At 33.4% G+C, this 20,323-nt stretch overlaps 1 protein-coding gene across 1 annotated transcript; it reads right to left on the minus strand.

Moving 5' to 3' along the window:
• Window positions 1–2,150: 2,150 nt before the first annotated feature.
• On the minus strand, window positions 2,151–19,672 carry LOC111711370 (serine/threonine-protein kinase mig-15-like; the record flags this gene model as incomplete). The annotated part of the gene is given in 27 exon segments (XM_023485709.1): window positions 2,151–2,822; window positions 3,678–3,716; window positions 4,354–4,503; window positions 4,932–5,070; window positions 5,808–5,919; window positions 6,884–7,129; window positions 7,398–7,481; window positions 7,970–8,079; window positions 9,429–9,537; window positions 9,761–10,159; window positions 10,503–10,622; window positions 11,588–11,706; window positions 12,139–12,332; window positions 12,655–12,756; window positions 12,923–12,987; window positions 13,088–13,175; window positions 14,707–14,857; window positions 15,022–15,123; window positions 15,302–15,385; window positions 15,513–15,568; window positions 15,858–15,951; window positions 17,042–17,096; window positions 17,262–17,319; window positions 17,548–17,675; window positions 18,002–18,040; window positions 18,456–18,522; window positions 19,276–19,672. Coding segments are annotated over 27 exon segments (3,042 nt in total). The 3' UTR covers window positions 2,151–2,738.
• Window positions 19,673–20,323: the final 651 nt, after the last annotated feature.

A 20,323-nucleotide genomic window follows, 5' to 3' on the forward strand; every position in this document is an offset into this window, starting at 1 on the left:
GATATTTTGTAAATGTGTCCGAATCAATTTAAAAATTGGATGAGATATCCATGCTTAGCTTATTGAAAATTCGTTGGTTTCTCTGAAATAGCCACTTGCGCATTTCTGCTGCAGATGCAATTGGTAATCCGAATTAAACACTTGTCAAGCTAGAAAATTGCCAGTCTCCCACATTCTGTAAATGAAAGGTCTTAAGGGGGAGCATTTTTTTTAAAAGTAGCTAGGCTAAAGTAATACTTTCAACACAAATTCTAAAAAATTGCATATTCTTTTTTTACAATCGTAAGAAATTTACTGTGATTGTCAATATTTTTCGACGATAAACTTACAACTTGAAGGATAAAAGCAAATTGTTAAGGGCGCCCTGCAATCTGTTTTCTCAGCCTGTTTAAAATGCTAGTAAAAGAAAACCTTAAAACATTTAAATGACTAAAACGAATCCTAGCTCGGTGCTAGATAAACAGTGAATCCTTCAAGGCACTCTTCAGTCTGTAATCTGGATCATTAAACATCAACCTAGCCACCCTTACAACTTCCATGCACTCACACTCTTTAATCAACACAGTTCAATATCAAAATCATACAGGATGCAACACACAAACATCACAAAACACCATAACCTAACCTAACCTAACATCAAACAGAAAGAAAAATGGTTAAGGACGTAACTTTTATTTTGATTATTGTAAGTAGATGGCAGTTGTGAGCTTTTCCTAAAATTTTAAAAGCTTTTTATCGCTTGGGGCGCTAGTGAGATTAGAGGTATGGGAGACATCTAGGTTTAAACATAAAATTAAAATGATTATTTGCGTTGAAGCTTTTTCTGAAATTTTTAAAGATTTATTAGCTAGGGGCGCTAGTGAGACAATAGATTAGAGGTATGTGAGACATCTACGTTTAAACAACAAATTAAAATGATTATTTGCATTGAAGCTTTTTTTAAAATTTTAAAGATTTATTCGCTAGGGGCGCTAGTGAGACAATAGATTTGAGGTGTGTTAAACATCTAGGTTTATACAACAGATTAAAATGTTCATTTGCCATTGCCCTGAAGCTTTTTCCGGAATTAAAAGGTTTTTCCTGGATTTTAGTTTTAAATATCTATAAGTGTTTTTTGCAGAAATTTGTGCAAGTGCCTCTTTTAACATATCAGTAAAGGCTCAAAATTCCGGGTTTTGGCATTTGCTCCATTCATGCTTTTATACTCATGCGCTAAAAAAATCATTTTTAAATTTTCAGTTTATGAATTTAGTAGCTACGGATAAAACTGTCTTCAACTCCAGCATATTAGTCGAAGCCTTCAAGCCTGTCTGCTGAAGGGGAAGAAATAGGTCTAATAATCGACTGAACTGAAGTCCAACAGGAGTGAAGTGTTCATAACATATAGATTTGTTCTTTTCTTGGCAACCAGGGGCGGATACAGGATTGAAGTGAGACTAAATGACTAAAGACTAAAAAACTAGATTTTTAACTTTTCACACATTATAGTTTGTGAATACAGATATTTTCCCTGTTTTGCACTAGGGTTTCTTTGCATGCTATTGAGAAGCTATTCTGAAAATAGGAACAAAAAATTCCAAATTCAGGGGGGGCGAATGTCCCCCCGCCCCTGTATCCGCCCCTGTTGGCAACATCTGCAAAGTGTGCAACGGTTCAATTGAAACGTACTTCCTTTCTAAACTTAGGGATACAAGTACGAAGAGAAAAAAATAATGTTTACAATTAATTATTTTATTAGAATTGATTATTAGAAAATGAAATCTATAGGTCTATATAAAAAAGCACTAGTTTACATATAAATACTGATTAGCTACATATGTTGCTAATTAGCATCAGGGGGAATATAATCAGGGGGAATATAATCAGGGGGAATATAATCAGGGGGAATATAATCGGCAAAAACAATATTTTTTCGAGAAAAAAAAACAAGTGATGTTGGATTATTGTAAATTATAAAAATATAAAACTGATTTTTGAGTACAAATTACAAAAAAATTACAAATTACAAAATTTTAAAAAATACTATATTAGAAATTATATTCTTGAAAAAAAATGTGAAAAGGCAAAAACACAGGATATTTAAATTTTAATTAAATACTGAATTCACTGAAAACAGGAGAGAACAGAGGTTAATTGGTTATGCCTCTTGATTTTTTTTTCTTAATCCCCTAAAATTTCCAAATTGGGTTCAGATCCGGAGGTCAGATTTTTACTAAAATTTTCTTAGATAGGTTTTTTTATTCCAAGATTAAAAAGTTAATGACGACACTTCATCATCGGGGGCCAAACAGGTCCCAGCAGGCAGGGACTCAAGCAGGATTGGATCACATTAAACAAAAATTGACTAAACAAGTTTATAAATATTTTTTGTTAAAATTCTCACAGAGGGGTGTTTTGATATTCTAAAATATGATTTGGAAAAGATCATTAGGATTTACGGAACAACGAATTAAGAAAAATCTAGAAGTTTAAATTAATTCGTGTTTCAGATTTTCATTTTCTTGTAGAATAAGACTAGTGAAGAGGATTACACTCAGTCTTCTTGTACAAGATACATTACACATTAGTTGTACAGAGAAGCATGTACTGCAAACCACGGTACAGTTTTAACACACAGACTTGGCAAATAGTACAGTCAGGTACTGTACGGTATACACAGTGTACTGTACAAAATACAGGATCAGTAAATTGTAACAATATACAGGATCAGTAAATATACAACGGGTTCTGTACTGAAATTACCAGTTGGCCATTCCTGGTTTATTTAAAGTCATAAAATATATTTGACAGGAGGACCCGCCTTTAGCAGAGGAGAAGAAAACCTAAACAAAATAAAATTACCAAATTATTCTAATCATCATGATCCCCTCCCCCCTTAACGGGGATGATTTTGAAGCATTTTCATATTATTATTGAAGGACACTATTACGGGAAAAAGCAACTTTACAATCTTAATAGAATTCTTGTCCTCAAAAAAATCCAAATAAAAAAGACATCAGAAATAAAAAATATTCAGGAAGAGGGGATGAATAATATTTAAAAATCTAAGAATTACTTTCAAAGCATATTATGCAGAGAATATTTCTCTGTAAAATAGAAATGAGAACTTACTTCCAGAAATATATATGAAAAGAAAAAATCTGAATGGGTTTCAAAATTTCCAAATCAAGTTTGCAAATCTATTTCCCCAATCTAACTCCTCCAGCTACCGAGTGCCGAAAAGTGTATAAAAACACTTGAGCAATACAAATTGAAAAATAATTTGTATTTAAATCTTCTTTTCTTAATTATTTTAATCATCTCGATCATTTTAATCAGTTTGTGTTATATATGTATATATATATATATCTCTTCTTAAAATATGTTCTATTGTTTATTAAGATTGGTTATTGCTGGACACTGTGTTTTAATGTTTAAAAGAGTACATATTAAATATATATATATAATAAAGCTATATATTCGTATATATATATATATATATATATGTTGCCTATAGCCGGCTGGACCGATTACGCTGAAATGTTTTGTGGACACTCATGGGTGGCCGGAGGTTGTTATAGGCTAAAAAATCGACGGGCCCCTTCAGCTATTATAATATATTTGAGGTTATAGATTTTAACCCCCTCCTTTTAAATTCTAGTTTATTGTTTATTTGGATTCAAAATATTATTATTCACCTTGTCATTCCGTTCACACAAAAACTTGAGTTTCTGGGCCTAAACATTAAACATATTCTATATATTTTTATCATTTTCATGCAGTAGCATTTAAAATACTTGGTTTCAAATTAAACCAACCAATTGAAGAGCGAAATAAATTTGATTTAAACCAATTTAGTTCTTTAATATTAATAAACAAAAAGACTTTAAAGATTAAAAAATTTGAGAAAATATGATTTAATATGAATAATAATCTAAATATTTTAATTGGCAAAAAAAATGGTAATCCGTACAGTCGTCTTTCTTCTGAAAATTAAGTGGACCCAACCAGGGGCGGATACAAGATTAAAGTGAGGGGGGGGGGGCAAGATATTTTAGGAACAAAAAATTCATTATTAGGAACAAAAAATCGCGCCGTAGACGAAAATTTTTTTGACTTAAAAGACTCAAAAATAGTCAAAATTAATGATTTTTAACTTTTCAAACATTATAGTTTATTAAGACAGATATTTTTCCTGTTTTGCACTAGGGTTTCTTTCCCTTAAGCATGCTATTGAGAAGCTATTCTGAAAATAGGAATCCGCCCCTGGACCCAACTTATTCTTTAATTTTTATGAAATTCATTCTGTTAATCATGGATGAAGCTCAGCAACCCATAATACACATTATATAATTACTACTCCTCTTTAATTACCTTTTTATGCATGAATACTCCGTCAAGATGTCCTGATTCTACAGATCTTATTTCTATGGCCTTGTTTCCCCAACCCATAATCTGCCCTGTTCCTATATACGCTACACTAGTCGGTAGCTCTCCCCACTGCAGCACTATATTCTTAGCAATCTACAATTAAATGCAATCAAACTCACATAACGACTGGACCGATCTCACCCTTTTGGTGTGGCAACTCCAGGGGTCAATATNTAAAAGAAAGTGTGTATTCTCAGGGGAAATAAATAAATTCTTTGGTTTATATGTTTAAAGGGATGAAAAAACTTGCCACTTGATGTTATATTTTAATTCTTTTTTCAAGATAAAAAAAATGGCGATGGTTTTCGTGAAATTATTACCCCTGACACCAGGTAAGGTTTGCCCGGAAAAAGGCAAATTTTACAATTCTAAAAATTCAATTAAACAGGAAAATCTGCGCAAATTTTTGTTTATAACAGGATGAAAAAAAAACCGACTTGAGAAGCAACAAAAGCAAAAATTTTCTTAATAATGGACTGAAGAAGATAGTAATGATAAAAATATTATTTAAGATTTTTTACCTTGCCATATGTGTTGACATAAACCCCCTCGTTGTCGTAGCAGAGCAGTAACTGCATACCGTTAGAGTTGGGTAGGGTCACGATAGTGTGGGGGGCAATAGGACCCTGGGGGTGCTTCGGTATATGGATATCATACACACTAAAATATGAATAATTGATAACATACACACTACACAGTGAATGGGTCTTAAATGAGGTTTAATGATAATAAATGTAAGGAAAAAATTACTAGTCAACGTACAATGAAAAGTTTGGAACGCAAATTGAAAAGATTTCCATACACCGGGTTTAAAAAAAAAGATAATTTTTAATTTGTGACGGCCACTTTTAATTAGTGTAAAAAACATTTATTAATATGTTCTTGAAGAATATCTTTTTGATCAAGGGTAGGCCATTAGAGAATATATTTACAGTACACACATTTATTCTGGAATTTACTATGAACTCAGTTTCGGTGGCTAAAAACTGGTTTAACAGTCTGTTTACATTCAATTTAATTAGGCGTATGTCGAGACAATAATTTACAGTTTAGAAGGGTAGGGTTTTTGATAAATATTTCTAAATAATTAATTAATTAACCTAGTTCCATTTTATATTTATACGTGTAAATTTATAACACTGGACTGCGGCTAAGAAGGTTTGAATACTGGGTTCAATTCATATTTCGGTTCAAGTCTAGTTTCGGTTGAGTTTGTTTATAAACAACCAGTATACACTTGTAGCCTCCGAAAATGAGTTCATTGTAAAATACCGAATTTGGTGTATTCTGATTATAAAATTCACTATTGTCCTTACCTTACCTTGTTTTTGATTCTAAAATGAATCCAGATAAAAGTTTACTCCTAATATAATTAATCATATATATATATTGAGTACCTGGCACTATCTAGATCAACAGCATGGAATCCTGAACATGATCCATAGAGAACTTTTAGTCTTGTTCCTTCCTCTACAGTTAGATCAACTAGCAAGGGCTTGTATTGCAACTCTGCAAAAAAAATAAAATATTAAACTATGTATATGTATACATTATATGTATATTTAAAAAGAGAAGTATTCAACACAAAAATTTAATTTCTATTTTATCAACATTTTTTTAAAAGATTACTCAATTACCGACCCAAGAAATATTTACAACTTTTTTGTGTAAATCTAACAATTAAATGATAAGAAATGATATTATCTTGAAATGAAGCAAAATAGATCAATTACATAGCTTAGCTAGAATTAAGGGCCACCATTATGCTTAATCTAAATATATACTTTGCTTCTCGGTCTGTCTGTCTGTTTGTTTGTGTCCTTCAACTTTGCTTGTCTGTCTGTCTGTCTATTTGTTTGTTTCTGTCCTTTAAATGGCAAAACGGTTAATCGATCGGGCCCAAATTGTTTGTGGGATCTCACGTGACCCGAGGGAAGGTTTATGGATAATCAAATTATTAAAAGTTTGCCTCCAACAAGATTTGATTTTTGAAAATTTTGGCAATCCATTATTTTTTTTTAAATCCGCGAAATTTGTTTTTTTTTTCGTTTTACAATGTGTACAAAGAGAAAATGTTCACAATTGAAGTAGAAGAAATAATAGTATTTAATATTTTCTTAAATATTAAATTAATTTACACGGTTTCTCCGAAAAAGAATTAGTTGACAAGGTAGTCGATAATCTTGTTTGAATTAGGATAGTAAAAAAAAACAAAATTACCATGTTTCAACATACTGGTGATTTTAAAAAAGTTTTATAAAATTACAAGAGGGTCTAGGAGTATCCAAAAGTCGTCAATATACATTCCATTCGGAAATTAAGATACCCCGTATGTTTATGTGCTAATTTGATAATTGGGAAATTGAACTTAAAGAGACAAAAAAATGCCGGAAGTCACTTTTCCCAAAAAGCTCTGAAAATAAAAATGACACGATAATATATAATTTTTTTTTACCCTTGTAAAAGTATTCACCTGAAAATGTTTTGAAGGCCATGAATTTATGATAAGGTTTAGGCGCCCAGGCGTAGATTTCTATAGAGTCGCGCAGCGCGATCACCAGGAATTTTATCCGCTCGTACTTGACAATCTTGAAATGTACCGCGCTCGCCAGATCACCAACATTTATCCAGCCAGCTTTGCGCTCAATATTGGTGTCAGTGCGCAGAATCTTGGATTTTAGCCAGGAGAGGTAGTATACGCGCACACGATTCTTCTTTCCTACAATATTCAATATTTATACATTTTTTACGCGCCAATTTTTTTAAACCGAAAATAGTCAACATTTCTTTAACTAAAGAGTTGTTTCTCCATGAAATTTAAAAACAGCGCCAATAAAATATACTTTTTATCTAAAACTAAGAATATTTGAATTTTTTTTAATCGACCTCAAAAAAAAGATGTTCTAAATTTCAACATTTACATTTTATGTGCTAGATATTCGTAAATATTGACTTCCATATTTCTAAAATTAGGTGTATTGAACTACCTGAGATGGTAACCAGTATGTTTTGTCCCTCCAGCACCTCCATCTGCTGAAACCTTCGTCTAGATATCAACTGATACACTTTACCTAAACATAAACAAATAAATAAAAAAATCTACTATCATTGCGTGAAAATCAAGGCTGGACCCCTTCAATAATAACCGCCAAGGGACGGAAATTAATGAAACAGTTAATTGATGATACTAGTCTAGTGACACTGGCCAGGGACCGAAGCCAGCTTCCCACTGCATACTAACGGTCACCTGGACCAGAGGCGAATTCAGGGGGGGGGCTATGAGGGCTCAGCCCCCCCCTGGACCAGTTAAATATTTGGGTTTTCGGGGGTTTCAGGCCCCTACAGGCGCTGCCCCCCCCCCCCGGNCCCTTGACTAACCTTGTCCTGATCTATCTAGAAGAATATTATCCCTTGGCTAACCTTGTCATGATATATCTAGAAGTATATTATCGCTTGACTAACCTTGTCCTGATCTATCTAGAAGTATATCCTAGAAGTATATTATCGCTTGACTAACCTTGTTCTGATCTATCTAGAAGTATATTATCCCTTTACTAACCTTGTCCTGATCTGTCTAGAAGCATTAAACCGTTTTCTGTTCCAATAAGAAGATTAACCCCCCATAGGGCAGCACACAGGATTTCAGAATTAAATCTCTTCTTGTATTTCCTTAACAGTAAATATTAGTAAAGTAAATTCAATTCCTGGCATAATATAATGAAATGATACAATAAAACACGGTATTTCTTTCAAGAAGATACTGCATTCTCTACGCTCAAAAAAGTTTTAAAAATTCATTCCCTCTCTTTATAATCATCGCTTAATGTTCGGAATATTTGCACGGATTACCAATTTATGTTTTAAGTTTTGCGTAACTACTAAATTGAAAGAACAGAATTTGAGTAAAAATTGTTGTTAAAGCGCGCAACGACATCCCTGTCAAGTTTTTTTTCTTCCCTCAATCTTAAGAATTCCCCCCCCCCCCACTTAAAATTCTTAAAATATTATTAAAGTAAATAACCCCCCCTTGCCAAATGTTGTCTATCTGACCAGGCCAGTGTTCTCTCTGACAAAAAGGTTTCTAGTTTTTGCTGCGCTCTTAGTGCCAACAGCCAGAGAACACATGCAGGGTGGCCAAAACTTTGAGAAAAATCCGTCCAAAAATCCGTACATTTTCAGAAAAAAGTTCAATCCGTACATTTATAAAAAAAAAATCCGTACAATCCGTACAATCCGTAGGGAACAAAAATATTTTGAAAAAAAAATCAACGCAAAAACATTTAATTTCTCATTCATTTTCCTTTGTGTTCGTATGTGACCAAAGACGAGCTTACATTGATTTAAAATTTATCTAAAACAAAAATGACTGCACTGTGCAGTGTACAGATGAAAAAGATGATAAAGCCAGATAAAAAAATCACGATAAAATAATACATTTTAAAAACCTGGAAATAACTGAACATTTTTTTTCGTTTCAATGACATCTTGATTGTGAAAGTTTAACAAAATATTTTTGTTAAGTATCAAATACCCCAACTGCAAAGTTTTTTAGTGGGACACCAGTTCTGGAACATATTCTCGAATGAACACTTTTGGAACATATTCTCGAAAAGATGAAAGAATGAATTAGGATTTTCAATTGAAACAACAATCAACCTAATATTATTCAGAATGAGGATAATAAGTTGAACTTCATTTTGACGACTTTTTTTAAAAAATGTTCATTGCAAAAATTAGTTTTTTATTGAGTCAAAATAGAAAAAAATTATGTTTTCGGGCTAAAAATCTTGAAAATCCGTTTAATTTGAGACATTATCCGTACATTTCGTACATTCCGTACAATCCATACAATCCGTACATTTTGGCCACCCTGCTGGCTTGTATTAAATTAATTTTACATAAAGTATATTCCTTCTGTCTCGTCCCTTATTTCAAGAAATCTACTTTTAAATAATAATAATAATAATGATAGGCATTAATTAAAAACTAAAAGTTAAAATATTGCATGAATATTAAACCTGATTTCTGGTGTATCTGTCCCAAACTCATGAGGTGGAGCAACATTAACATTTATATGAGACTCTCGTCTGGGGTTTATATTACTGCTACTTTCACCAACCCCAGTACCTAGATTACATACAATTAACGGTAGAGTAATAATATACTGTATCCTACCTCCTGCTCCCACCCTGTAATATACTGTATCCTACCTCCTGCTCCCACCCTGTAATATACTGTATCCTACCTCTTGCTCCCATCCTGTAATATACTGTATCCAACCTCCTGCTCTCATCCTGTAATATACTGTATCCTACCTCCTGCTCCCATCCTGTAATATACTGTATCCTACCTCCTGCTCCAAACCCAAAGGAAAGAAAACTCTTCTCTCTCTGTTGAATCTCTGCTGCAGTAGGAGGATGGTTTCCCCCCTGGAGTCCTGGGGAGTCCTGACTTCCTCTAGACAAGGGAGTGGGAGGACCGGAGGTGGTTGACGGAGTCTGGGGGAGTAGATCCGGCATATTTGTCCGGATGGCTGGAGAGTTACCGCCTCGGCGCATGGTGTCGTCGTCGTCGGGTGTCGGGGGAAGAGGTCTGCTGGGACCTTTAGCTGGTACACCAACACTACTAACTCTATGCTCCTGTGGAGCTCCAACTCCTCCAACTCCAGCTCCTCCTGCTCCGGAGCTCCTGTGGGGCAGGAACTCTCGGAGTGGTTTAGGATTCCGTTCTGATGCATTGATGGTTCCGTCTAAACAGAATAAAATGAGGTTTGCTAAAGACATATAATGGTGTTTGCACGGTGAGATTTTTCAAAGAGAGATGTTGTGGAACGTAATTAAAATAAGGATAAAAGTATGAAAAAAGGGGACAAAATCCCCCCCCCTTTTCTTTTAAGAGACCATAATCATAACTTTAGTCAGGCTCCACAATTATGGTACTAGCTGAAAAGTAAGACACACACTACGGTATAGATAACAAACAATTTTATTTATTATCAAAGTTATTTCTTTTTAACGATATAAGGTTCCATAACTGAAGTTTAGAAAATAATAGTTTTATAAAATTTTGTTATTTCAAAAGTAGTTTCCAACCTTTGAGTATAGGACCCTCGTCGTCTGATGAATCGTCTTCAACAAGATCTGGAGACACTGGTTGCTGAGAACTAGGAACACGTTGCCGGTCTGCTGGCCGCCGGTCAGCACGGGCAGGTCCTAATACCAATATGATTTAACACCTTTTCTGAAAGGACAACAATGGGATTGAGTGTGAGATAGTTTTCAGAAATTATACAGAGAATAACCAAAATATGACGGATTGAAAGTATCACTGATCAGGGCTTCATGCATACCTGGAGAAGGATGTATGTTTGTATACCTGGAGAAGAATGTATGTTTGTATACCTGGAGAAGGATGAATGTGTGTAAACCTGGAGATGGATGCATGTTTGTATACCTGGAGAAGGAAGTATGTTTGTATACCTGGAGAAGGATGTATGTTTGTATACCTGGAGAAGGAATATTTGTATGCCTAGAGAAGGAAGTATATTTGTATGCCTAGAGAAGGAAGTATGTTTGTATACCTGGAGAAGGATGTATGTTTGTATACCTGGAGAAGGATGTATGTTTGTATACCTGGAGAAGGATGTATGTTTGCATACCTGGAGAAGGATGTATGTTTGTATACCTGGAGAAGGATGTATATTTGTTTACCTGGAGAAGGATGTATATTTGTATACCTAGAGAAGGATGTATATTTGTATACCTGGAGAGGATGTATGTTTGTATACCTGGAGAAGGATGTATATTTGTATACCTGGAGAAGGATGTATATTTGTATACCTGGAGAAGGATGTATATTTGTTTACCTGGAGAAGGATGTATATTTGTATACCTAGAGAAGGATGCATGTTTGTATACCTGGAGATGGATGCATGTTTGTATACCTGGAGAAGGATGCATGTTTGTATACCTGGAGAAGGATGTATGTTTGTATACCTGGAGAAGGAAGTATGTTTGTATACCTGGAGAAGGATGTATGTTTGTATAACTAGAGAAGGATGTATATTTGTATACCTAGAGAAGGATGTATATTTGTATGCCTAGAGAAGGAAGTATATTTGTATGCCTAGAGAAGGAAGTATGTTTGTATACCTGGAGAAGGAAGTATGTTTGTATACCTGGAGAAGGAACTAGATCTTGAAGCTGTTTAGCGAGCTCATCAAGCTGATCAGTCGGCTTCTTACCAGGTCCACCTGCTCCAGGAGCAGATATCAAACGGGAGTTCCGGTTCTGATCCCTAGATAGAGAGATATTTTACAGGGATAGATAGATATTTTATGGATTGGGTTAGATATATATTCAATAGGGAGAGATAGATATTTTATGGATAGATATACAGATATTAAATAGGGATAGATATTGATAAATATATATCATACAGGGATAGATAGATATTTTATCTAGTGAAATCTACCACAAATGATATATTAGTCCGTAAAGCCTGCGACAAGTAGTAGTCAATAAATCTTTCGTGCAATGAAGCCCAACACCTGTTCTCTCATCTTGCTTCTTTAATTTTTCCAGGGGGACGTTTCCCAAATTTTCCAGGGAAGGGGACGTCCCCCCAATTTTCGAGGTAGGGGGACGCCCCCCCCTTTCCACCCAAAGCATCCCCTGGGTGCAGATGAACCCCGAAAGTATAGCCATACAATATTAATAATGACTTTACCTAGAGGGAGGAGTATTTGGTTTACTGCCCTGGTCTCTTCGGATATTATCCGCTGCTCCGTTTGGTGGCGGAGGTAAAGGGCGCTGTGGCGGAGGTCCTGGAGGAGTACTAGAGCTAGATGAGGGGTTGGGTACAGGAAGACGAGGAGCTGGAGGAGGAACTTCTTCTCTTCTACTTGATCTTCGTTCCTTCTCCTGCAATTTTAATTTCCAGGATTAGTCATTTTTTAAAATTTTAAAATAACACAGACCTCTTTAAAAACAATAATATTGTTCACAGATGTCAGATATTTCCAAAGTTTTATTCGTTGAATAGAGGAAAAATGATTATTTGTTAAAGGAATCATATAAGGATAAACTCATCCCCTCTCATCCCAGCCAGAGAGTATCAAATTCTTAAAAATATATGCCCGGCCCCTTAAAATACAATGAGGCATGGGGGAAATTATTCCCTGGGACTGGAAATGATAATTATGTTTTTCAAAAATATTCGGGGATTGAATTGAAAATATTTTACCTTATTCGCTGGTGAGTTCTTATTTATAGCTGCATTAGCGGCTGCTTTAGAACTATCCTGGATAATCTGGAAGTTTTTACGAAGAGTATTATCCCCTGGTGCCTAGAATAATAATCGTCTTCTTTAAAGAAGCTGAAATGTGGGAAGAAAAATGAATAAATGTAAAATACTAATTAGTTCCTAGTTCGTACCAAGTAAAGATATGCTTCTTATAAAAATATATTCTATTTTGTACTCGAGATCAATTAATCCATGTATATTCAGTTACCTGTAGGATAGAAGATGGTTCCCCTGCTCTTTCATCTGTCTCAGGCAGGGCTTCATCCTCAGATCCTAAACATTAACCATAGATGATAATAGATATATATATATTCCTAGACATAAACCATAGATAACAAGAGATATGTATTCCTAGACATTAACCATGGATAACATGAATACTGGAACTCCGCCTCCTCTCTCTCCTTCTGTGCCTTGTGTTTCTTCATTCTGTCCAGGTGATCCTTCAGCTGAATCCTCACCTAGATAAAACAACCTTGATTCAGGGAAATAAACAGAAGTCATTAATTCACAATTTTATATCCTTTATCTAATGAGAATGAAACAGTAATGTAAGAACAGTTACCAATTTATTGAGAAGAATTATGGCTGCTCACTTTATTGTAATTTCAAAAACACGAATTAAAAAACTTTATAATCTTAATATGTTTCTTCTTTATCTATCTTCTATCTTCAATATATCTATTTATACTTTGCTTCTCTTTTCGTCTGTTTGTATCCAATAAACGTCATAACGGCTGAACTGATCGGGCTCAAATTTTGTGTGGGACCTCACGTGACATGGAGGAAGGTATATGATGATCAAAATTCTAAAACTTAGCCTCCAAAGAAATTAGATATTCATTAAATTTTGAAAATCGACGATTTGTTTAGTAAAATCCGCAAACTTCTTTGTTTATGTTTTACAATGTATACAATGAGTAAATGTTCGCAATTGAAATAGAAGAGTCTAGAACAATAAAACCCGTTCTTCAGGAGTGTATATTTTCTCTTAGAAAAACATTTCGCCCACCCCAGAAGTCAGGGTTCTTATTTATAAATAAATGATTTTTAGGAGGAAGTAACTGAATTTTAGGAGGAAATAACTGAATTTTAGGAGGAAATAACAGAATTTTAGGAGGAAATAACAGAATTTTAGGAGGAAATAACAGAATTTTAGGAGGAAATAACTGAATTTTAGGAGGAAATAACAGAATTTTAGGAGAAAATAACAGAATTTTTTGGAGGAAATAACAGAAATTTAGGACGAAATAACTGAATTTTAGGAGGAAATAACAGAATTTTAGGAGGAAATAACAGAATTTTAGGAGGAAATAACAGAATTTTATCAAAAAGGATGAAAAAACTTTTCTTTTTGTGTGATTCTGAAAATTATAAACCCCTGCAGTTCTTGTTTAGTTTTAGTAAAAATAAGTGGAAATGTCTCACCCCACCCCCCTCTTTTCTCTCACATTAGCAGATTGGAGGAATAAAGGAATCTGATAAAGAAAAAAAGATATAAGGATGAATGGAAAAATGAATGAAAATAAATATGAAAAAAATATGAAAAAATAAAAAATATATTAAGAAAACGAAAAAAACGTAAAAATGGAAATTCTAAAACGAGATGAAATAATTTTGATGTATTCTTTAACGAAGGCCACAGGCCTGACAATAAAATATCAATCGTTCCGCAATTAAAAAAGTAAATATTAATGTTTTAACGGGTATTTACAATATACCCATGTTCTGTTATACGCCATTTTTTTCTTTACAAAAACATCCCAATCCCATTATTTGAGGTAACTGGTAAGGATAGGTCTTTTGAGCTGCTGCAACATTAAAACCAGAACAAGCTAGGGGGCTGAGCGCAGTGACTAGGAGACGCTAGGGAAGTTAATCGCACATAAAAAAGTCATGAGGCAAAAATGACACAAGGTTTAGCAAAAATTACTCTTGCAAAAATGTTGTCCCTTCAATTTCTGGTGGGTGTCTGGAAGATCTGGTTATTACCTGACGTTCTGTTGGTTGATCTCGGACGAAGGGATGTTTGAGAAGTTCGTCTGTATATGGCCGTTGGTGATAATCTTTCACTAGAGATGTTTCAATAAAATTCTTGAATTTAGACGACCATTTTCTGGACTTCAGTCGAGGAGGAGGGTTCCTGAATAAAAAAAATATTTAAGAAAATATTCTGTAAAATAAATGACGGTAAAAAGCACTTCATTAAAAACGTAATGTATCAAAATATATAAAACTTTGTAATTTAATTCATCTAACTTCAGAAGATTTATGCTCCACAGTTTATGCTTTAGTTTAATAACCTACCTCGGTATAAGGAAGAGAGCCCGCATAGGATGCATATCACAGAGTGGGGGTTGGGCCTCAGCCATCTCTATTGCCGTGATTCCCAGACTCCATAGATCACTCCTAATCGATCAATCAATCAATCAACCAATCAAAAAATCAGTCAGTCAGTCAGTCAGTCAGTCAGTCAGTCAGTGAGTCAGTCACCCAACTAATCCAATTTCTTAGCAACAACTTAATCAAACTATCAATCCAAGACCATTAATTGAATTATTTTCAACCAATCAATCAATCATCTAACCTGTTATCGTATGTTGCGTCAGGGTTATCATCGCAAACTATAACCTCAGGAGCCATCCAGTACGGTGTACCAATAAACGTATTCCTGGGGGTACAAGTAAATAATAAAAATGTAAACAAGCATGAAACAGTACGATCAAACACCAAACAAATATGAATATTAAATACTTCTGTGTTTGAAATATATCTTTTATTAAAATAGAAAAAAAAACCTTCTCCCAATAGTTCTGTCTAGCTGAGCTGAAACTCCAAAATCAACAAGCTTCACCTTAAGAGAAAATTTATAACATTTCCAACGTTTTATACTTTTATTGTAATATTTAAGGTTCTGTTGCGGATAATTTTCCCAAATTCTTAATTATTGAAATAAGAATAGCTCACGAACGAAAATAATATTTGAAAAGTATGTTTTTTTTTATTATATTTAGACCAGGATGGGAGAAATTTGGTCAATAATTAATCTCCGCCCAAACTGTGAATAGCGGCTAGAGCCTGAAGAATGAGAATTAGAAAAAATGTTGGACTCTTGTTGAAAATATCCGGGTAAATATTTTTACCTCAGCATTGTCTGTTAGAAGCACATTCTGTCCCTTAATATCTCGGTGTATAACTTTACATGCGTGTAGATGCGTCAATCCGCGTAGAACCTCCCTAGATGCGTCAATAATTAATAACGAGAACAGATTTAAGAAATTAAGTGTAATCATTTCAGAATACGGGCGTACAAAATAGAATAAAACGATTACTTTATTTGCAAATAAATCGATGGAATATTATTGTAGAGTTTCTGAAAATGATTTATCAACAATGCTTAGAACTTTAATAAATGCGTCAAATTTTAAAGTTAGTTCCACCTCCCCACGGGCGTCATTAAATTGATAACGCTCAAAGCATCGCTAAATGAATTTAATAATTTCTCTTAATATTTTTTTACGATTTTTATTCTTAACATACAAAAATATCTCGAATGCTTACTAGTGAAGGTTTCAAGTTAATACTTAATCTTAAGATTTATTGAATTAGAATTCTAGGAAAAATAAATTTATCAATTCAATATCTTCAATGAGGATCCTCTCCTTAGTAAAGAAACTAACACTCTCCCCCCTTTTCAACGAAGTTAAGGAAACAGGAATCAAGGGAAACAGGAATCAAGGGAAACAGGAATCAAGGGAAACAGGAATCAAGGGCAACAGAAATCAAGGGAAACAGGAATCAAGGGAAACAGGAATAAAGGGAAACAGGGATCAAGGAAACAAGAATATAAAGATACAAGGATACATGAATGCAGAAATGCAATGATACAGGAATACTAGGAGGGTACAGAGATCATATTGCGGGAAAAAAAGGGCTGGGGAGGATTATAGCATGATATATAGTTATACCCCCTTCGAGGATACAGGGAAAGTGTTCTTGAAGGATACACAAAATATAGCCCTTCAAATTAAATTAAATGATAAAATGCTAGGATTGCTGTGAGCTACGACAAACAGAGGGTAGGCTGTAGTCACAACTCAGCACTAGTCTGTAAAAAACAGGCTCTTCGCTCATCTATAGCTCGCCAAACGGCTGAACTTTTTTGAGAGAACCCATGGGTACCCTGCGGGTAACATAATAGGAAAAAAGAGAATTTATTAAAATCAATTTTTTTTCTTTAAAATAATTTTTTTTTCTTTAGAATTTGGAATATTTTTTTTACGGGAAACGCCGGGCACTCTTGCTAGAAATTAATAAATTATTTAACCTCGAGATGTATGCGATCCAATCCTCCTTGAGACTCTGCCCTTTGATAGATTTCACTAAATAATAAACAATTTATTTCTCATTCATAAACCATCATCTTGACTGCTTCTGTTTTTCTTCAAAATCTTTTTCTGTTTGAAGATAAAAATGTACCTAAATCTGGTTCAGTTTAAAGATAAAAATGTACCTAAATCTGGTTCAGTTTAAAGATAAAAATGTACCTAAATCTGTGACGCTTCCTGCTCCACAATATTCCATTACAAGCCAAAGTTGATCATCCTAAACAATATTACTTGGATTTCCAGTGATAAAATCAATGAGCTTTATGAACTTGTTTCAATTTTCAGATTTTCAACATATTTAAATTTTCTTTCAAAATATTTTTTTCAATAAGGATCAATGGGAAAAGTTAAATTTAAGATTTGTGTTTAATTATTATTCAACCATTAGCGATTTTTATTCTCAAGATAGATAGCCATTGTGGTTCATTGTCAGGGTTTTCTGTACCTTGCCCGGTGGTGATTTCTTTATAAACGCCCCGTAATAAGTTGCAATGTTTCTGTGATGGCTGTATTTTTTCAGGACGTTTATTTCAAGCTTAATCTCTTCCTCCTCGTCCTCAGTAACATCCATTACTAAATATTCATTCATAAATTAAGTTTTCATTTATAAATATATATTCATCCATCCATGAATATAATTTCATCCATAAGTAAATATTTATCCATAGCAAAATAGTCATCCAGAACTAGATATTCATTCATAGATAAACTTTGAATAAACATTGATAAATTAAAGTTTCCCCCACATAAAAATAGGTATTAGGAAAATTAATTAGTTCGTCCATAACTACTTACATACATTTATTTTTAACTAAATATTATCCATGAACATCTATTTGTTTATCATTAATTTTATTTAATTGAAGAAAATATATATTGTTAATAATAGATGACCTTACCTTTAATGGCAGCTAACTGTCCTGTCTTTGTATGCCGTCCTATAATTTAAAATATTAAAAATTTTAATACTCAAATTAATCAAAGGGATAAACTTTTTTACTAGGTAACGCTTAGCTTCAATTACTATTTTTAGGGGTCACAAATGCATACACTAGTACTTAATGTAAGATTATGTTTTTGTTTTAAACCTATCAGTTTTTTCCACGATTTTTTGTTAGATTACGAATTTTTTTGTGTTATATCTTTTTTTAAAGAACAAATTCTTTTTTTCTGTGCGCCTCCTTGAAATTACTTAAAAATTTAGCTACTAAGTCTGCAAAGTCATAAAACAAATGATGTAATTCATCGCATGAATTTCTCAAATACTGAAATAAACTAAATACTGAAAAAATCGAAATTACCCCTCCCACCTCTCCCTCTCTCCGCACTGAATAAAAATATTAATCTTTGTACCTTTATAAACCTGTCCATAAGTGCCATTCCCTACAACCTCAATTAGATCAAATATACCCGCAGGATCCTGAACAAATTAATATCATAAAAAGAATACCAAAAGGGGCATAGATTTAATCTTCGTTTAAATATCGTAATAAATGTTACGATCACTTTTATTACAAAAGGCAACAATTTGTTCTTTAATTGCATATTTTGGATAAAATAAAGAACATTTTAACTACTTTCTTGTCCAATATTGTCAATACGAATAAATATCTTCATCAATATTTACAGCTTTTACCAGCTTTACAAAGAGCTTGGGAAAGAAATAACATTTAACATTAACAATATATTAATACAAATTATCATTATGAAGAAGATATATCATATTACACAGATTATCCAGTAATAGTTTTTAACTAGATGACACATAGATAATGAAAAGTTTGCTGGATCAAGAAGTTCATATCTACATAATAAAATTAGTGTTTATGACGTTTTTTTATTATCATGAAGCGAGTTGTTCAATTATTAACGCTTAGTGGTGAGGGGGGGGGGGGCGGGGGCGGATTCAGGAATTGTCCAAGGGGGGAATTGATTTTTTTCCGTCTAGGGGGTTTAGCAAAAATTGTATCGGATTATCATATTAAATGAAATTTAAGGTAGCAAAAATCAGAGCGTTGAACATAGTTACCACCCCCAAAATATGTCATTAGCCATGTTAAATTTTAATATTCAGGATATAAATATTTAGCTATGACTGAGTCTATATTATACATTGGTATCTCCCCCTCCCAACGTAGCCACTAGCAGCTTCGGTTGCAAGGGTTAATAATACCTTAAGAGCTGCGAGATCAATATCGTCCAATGAAGCCATGGCCGCCATCTTCCAATACTTCAAATTGTCTATTTGTCTAGGCCAAGATTAAACCTTCATCAGTTCTTTCACTTCTTATATATTCTAGAATATATCACAATTTCCAGACATCTTTCAAATACCTGAAAAAAAGATTTTAATCAGATTATTATATAATGCAGACGATATAAAGTTGATAAATCATTCTTCCTCCTCTACTGAACAACTTTATTGCGACAATTTGTGGAGAGAAAATATCTCCAAATGTAGAATCATTTCGCAACTAGTTTTGAGTTGCTTTTCGCAGAGCTCTCCTATGATTAAAATATAATGGATATGAGATAGAATAATTTTGCAAACGTAGTTGCAGACTTTTTATCTTAAAAAAACGGCAAACATGGACACAAACTGCAATTGGGAAAAAAACTATTTGCAAACGTAGTTGCCGTGGACTGACTAATCATTTGAATACATTAATTAATAATAGGAAAAAGTGAGAAAAAACCTAAAAAAAATAACTTTTCGTCTGATGAAAAAATGGATTAAAAAAATGGCTGAAAAAAGGAGACTTTTCGTCTAAAACTGAAGCTGAGAATTTCCATTATGAGAGAAAGTAAAAAATAGAAAAAAACAGAATATGAATAGTTTGCTTCTAAACAGAATATGAATAGTTTGCTTCTAAACAGAATATGAATAGTTTGCTTCTAAACAGAATATGAATAGTTTGCTTCTAAACAGAATATGAATAGTTTGCTTCTGAACAGAAAATGAATAGTTTGCTTCTAAAAATCAAGCTTATATGAAATGTATCATTAATTCACTGGTTGGTTGAGTTTTAGTTTAACTTTGAAAATCAGTTTTTAAACATTATTCACATATATATGGTTTAGCTAGGTTACATCATTTATCTGAACTATGTCAATCTATTTACATGAACCCAGGGAAGGTTTGAGGATGATCAAAATTTCAAAAATTAGCCTCCAAAAATCGTACTATAGGAAATTACCAAATTACCAATCATAGCTGGTTT

Source organism: Eurytemora carolleeae, unplaced genomic scaffold, assembly GCF_000591075.1.
Source record: "Eurytemora carolleeae unplaced genomic scaffold, Eaff_2.0 scaffold1097, whole genome shotgun sequence".
NCBI classification, from domain to species: Eukaryota; Metazoa; Arthropoda; class Copepoda; order Calanoida; family Temoridae; genus Eurytemora; species Eurytemora carolleeae.